The sequence below is a fragment of the Kryptolebias marmoratus genome, linkage group LG17 (genome assembly GCF_001649575.2).
Source record: "Kryptolebias marmoratus isolate JLee-2015 linkage group LG17, ASM164957v2, whole genome shotgun sequence".
Lineage (NCBI taxonomy): Eukaryota > Metazoa > Chordata > Actinopteri > Cyprinodontiformes > Rivulidae > Kryptolebias > Kryptolebias marmoratus.
Window position 1 is genome coordinate 1387397 of NC_051446.1, and position 3274 is coordinate 1390670.

The 3274-nt window shown below is 40.5% G+C and overlaps 1 protein-coding gene across 2 annotated transcripts in view; it reads right to left on the reverse strand.

Annotated features, from left to right (window-relative positions):
- The window catches only part of ftsj1 (FtsJ RNA 2'-O-methyltransferase 1), a 10249-nt gene extending 8358 nt beyond the window's left edge, over positions 1–1891 (reverse strand). Inside the window, exons 1-2 of one of the 2 annotated variants that reach the window (XM_017440021.2) lie at positions 1828–1891; positions 869–997 (exon numbers count right to left, since the gene is read on the reverse strand). In XM_017440021.2, coding sequence (XP_017295510.1) covers positions 869–989 — 121 coding nt within the window. In that variant the 5' untranslated portion in view covers positions 990–997; positions 1828–1891. Of the gene's footprint in view, positions 1–868; positions 998–1624; positions 1803–1827 lie in introns of those variants that run through there. The other variant, XM_017440022.3, reaches the window with a different exon arrangement.
- Between the last annotated feature and the right edge of the window lie 1383 nt (positions 1892–3274).

A 3274-nucleotide genomic window follows, 5' to 3' on the forward strand; every position in this document is an offset into this window, starting at 1 on the left:
CCCCCCCGTGCCGCGGCCCCGCCCCCCGCAACACGAGGAGGCGTTCCTCTGCTAACGATCAAACTGGCCGGTGTGAACAGGATGCATTCTTTATAGAGCCGAGCCGAGTAGAGCGGAGTACAGCCTTCTGAATTAGGGTCAGTGTAAAAGAGGCATATATTAAAACAAAAATATATTTCTCTCCCCCATCTTTTTCCATTTTCAAACATTTTTGAAAAAGCTCCAGGGACACGCTAGGGCAGCGCCAAAGAGCCGCATGTGGCTCTAGAGCCGCGGGTTGCCGACCGCCGGCCTAGGGGGATCTGAGAGAAAGCCAGAAGTCTTAAAACAATGAAGACACACTGGGTGGAAGAAGATAAAAATGCCCATAATTTGATGTATAGATTTTATATTTACCAAAAAGAGTTTGTTTGCAAATTTGAAAATTGTAAATAATTCAAAAGTTAGATTGTTGGACATCATTAAGTGTCAGCCAAGCATTTTGTGGGGAAAAGAGTAAAATTCAGAAAACTCAACACTGTATTTGTGTAATGAGGGATAGTTTTCTTATGTGTTTTAGCAAAATCCCATTGACCTACAATCATTTTAATTGGAAAATTTTTTTGTTTTTTGAAAATTTTGTCTATATTGAGTGTTGTAGCACTGTCAAAAGTCACAGCAGGCTATTCCTAATTGAACCACGTTTAGTTGTGTAATGTGTATGTTTTATTTCTAAGCTGCCATAAGATTCAGGACAAGAAATTTAAATTTTACACCTTTAATCAAATGTACAAGGACACCTGAAGACATCTACTAAATGTGTTGGACATTTTCTTGAATAGCTGAAACTATGACTGAATCTTTTGTTCTTTAATTTTGTGGGATTCACCTTTGAACAGGTTGAACTCCTCATCGAGCTGCAGCAGCTTGAAGGCGCTCCTGGCTCTCCAGCCCTCCTCTTTGGCCAGACGGTAGTAAATGTCCCTCTTGTCTTTGGAAGAGCGACCCATCCTGATCTCTGACACAACAAACACACAGAGGTAAGGTTGCCAGCTTTCAGAAACTGAAAAAATTAACACTGACTGGGGTAAAGGGAGGGGGTACTTTTTTGTCTCAATAATATTGAGTTGTGAGACATTGATACGACTGGCATGAAGGGAAATACAACAACTAAACTTTTACCAAAAATATACAGGCCCATGTTAGAAGAGTTAGAAAATAAAAACAGGAATCGCTGTCATGTTTTGCTACTTTTAACTTTAACAACTCAGTTTCAGCTTCTTCAGCAGATTTTAGCAGTCATTCAGCACTCAGCATTCAGACTGCGTTTTTGCAGAAATTTAAGTTTCTCTAGTCTGTGTTTGTACTACTCCGTTACTTTAAATAAAAGGTTGTTGATATAGACAAAAAGGAGCTTCAACACCATATTACTTAGCTTCAAATAACCCAAGTATATTTCTTGCAGAAAAAAGTAGCATCACAAAAAATTATTATGCTTTCATAATACGCTTTGAGTGTGACATCTTGATTATGCTTTTGAAGATACATCTGTCAACAATTCCATAGATAGATAGATAGATAGATAGATAGATAGATAGATAGATAGATAGATAGATAGATCTAAGAAAAAACAGAGAATAAATACCTCAAGAAATGTTTTGAGTTTTGATTTTAAAACATTCACTGTTACCCGGTCCAATTTTTCGCATAAACAGCAAATGATTATATAACCACTTTTTATTTTTACTGTCCAATGGTACAGACATGTGGACATTTATAAAGAAGTTTAGGCGCAAAACATCATATTTAAACAGATTAGGTTGGATGTTTAAAAAGTAATTTACTCACAACAGTCCACGTCTTATTCCGTGTTTTGACGATTGAAGGACCTGTGGTTGCCCCAATTGCGCCTGTTTAAAATCAAAGCGTAACGATTAAATCAAAATTTTATGTTCAATTAAATGTTATTTAATTAGCTGATTACCGTTGTTGTATTACCCTAAAAATATTAACTATTAAATTTATTGATTAATGTGTTTTAATTACTAAAAAAATGTTTTCTATTGTGTTACCACACGGCGGCGTCATTTTCTAAGGAAACCTTTTTTAATGCTTTATAAATGAAACTATATATATATAAATTACAGGGGCTTTTATTTAAAACACCAAAAAGAAATAAACATTATCACAGATCTAGCCATTATCTTATTTCTTTGAGGGTTGAGCAGATCAATTATAAAATTTGCAAAAGATGATTTGCTATTTCTCCATTTACAACAGTGAATATTTACCCATGAGAAGACTTATGTTTACCATATCAGATTATTCTTATAAAACAAAATCCTTATTTAAAACTTTATGAGATATGTTCCATACAGAGCTGAGGCTAGACCCACTCCTGACTGTACTTGGTGTTTCCGCTCAGCTCTCTCAGTTTAACAACAGCTGTTATCCTATGCTTTTATCATAGCGAAGAAGCTTGTTCTGGGGTTTTGGTAAAAAACAGGTTCCATCTGTCAAGTTGTGGCTGGAGGAAATGATAAAGCTGTCTCACTTGGAAAAAATATGGTCCTCACTAGCAAAAAAACTGGTAGAGTATCCATCCATCCTCTTCCGCTTATCCGGGGTCGGGTCGCGGGGGTAGCAGCCTAAGCAGGGAGACCCAGACTTCCCTCTCCCCAGCCACTTGGGCCAGCTCCTCTGGGAGAATCCCAAGGCGTTCCCAAGCCAGCCGAGAAACATAGTCCCTCCAGTGTGTCCTGGGTCTTCCCCTGGCCCTCCTCCCGGTGGAACGTGCCCGGAACACCTCACCAGGGAGGTGTCCAGGAGGCATCCTCACCAGATGCCCAAGTTACCTCAACTGACTCCTCTCGACATGGAGGAGCAGCGGCTGTACTCTGAGTCCCTCTCGGATGAGCGAGCTTCTCACCCTATCTCTAAGGGAGAGCCCAGACACCCTGCGGAGAAAACTCATTTTAGCCTGCTTTTATTCGCGATCTTGTTCTTTTGGTCACTACCCAGAGCTCGTGACCATAGATGAGGGTAGGAACGTAGATCGACCGGTAAATCGAGAGCTTCGCCTTTTGACTCAGCTCTCTCTTCACCACACCAGACCGGTACAGCGCCTGCTTCACTGCAGACGCTGCACCAATCCGCCTGTCGATCTCCTGCTCCATTTTTCCCTCATTCGTGAACAAGACCCCAAGATACTTAAACTCCTCCACTTGGGGCAGGACATCTTCCCCGACCCGGAGAAGGCACTCTACCCTTTTCCGGCTCAAGACCATGGCCTCGG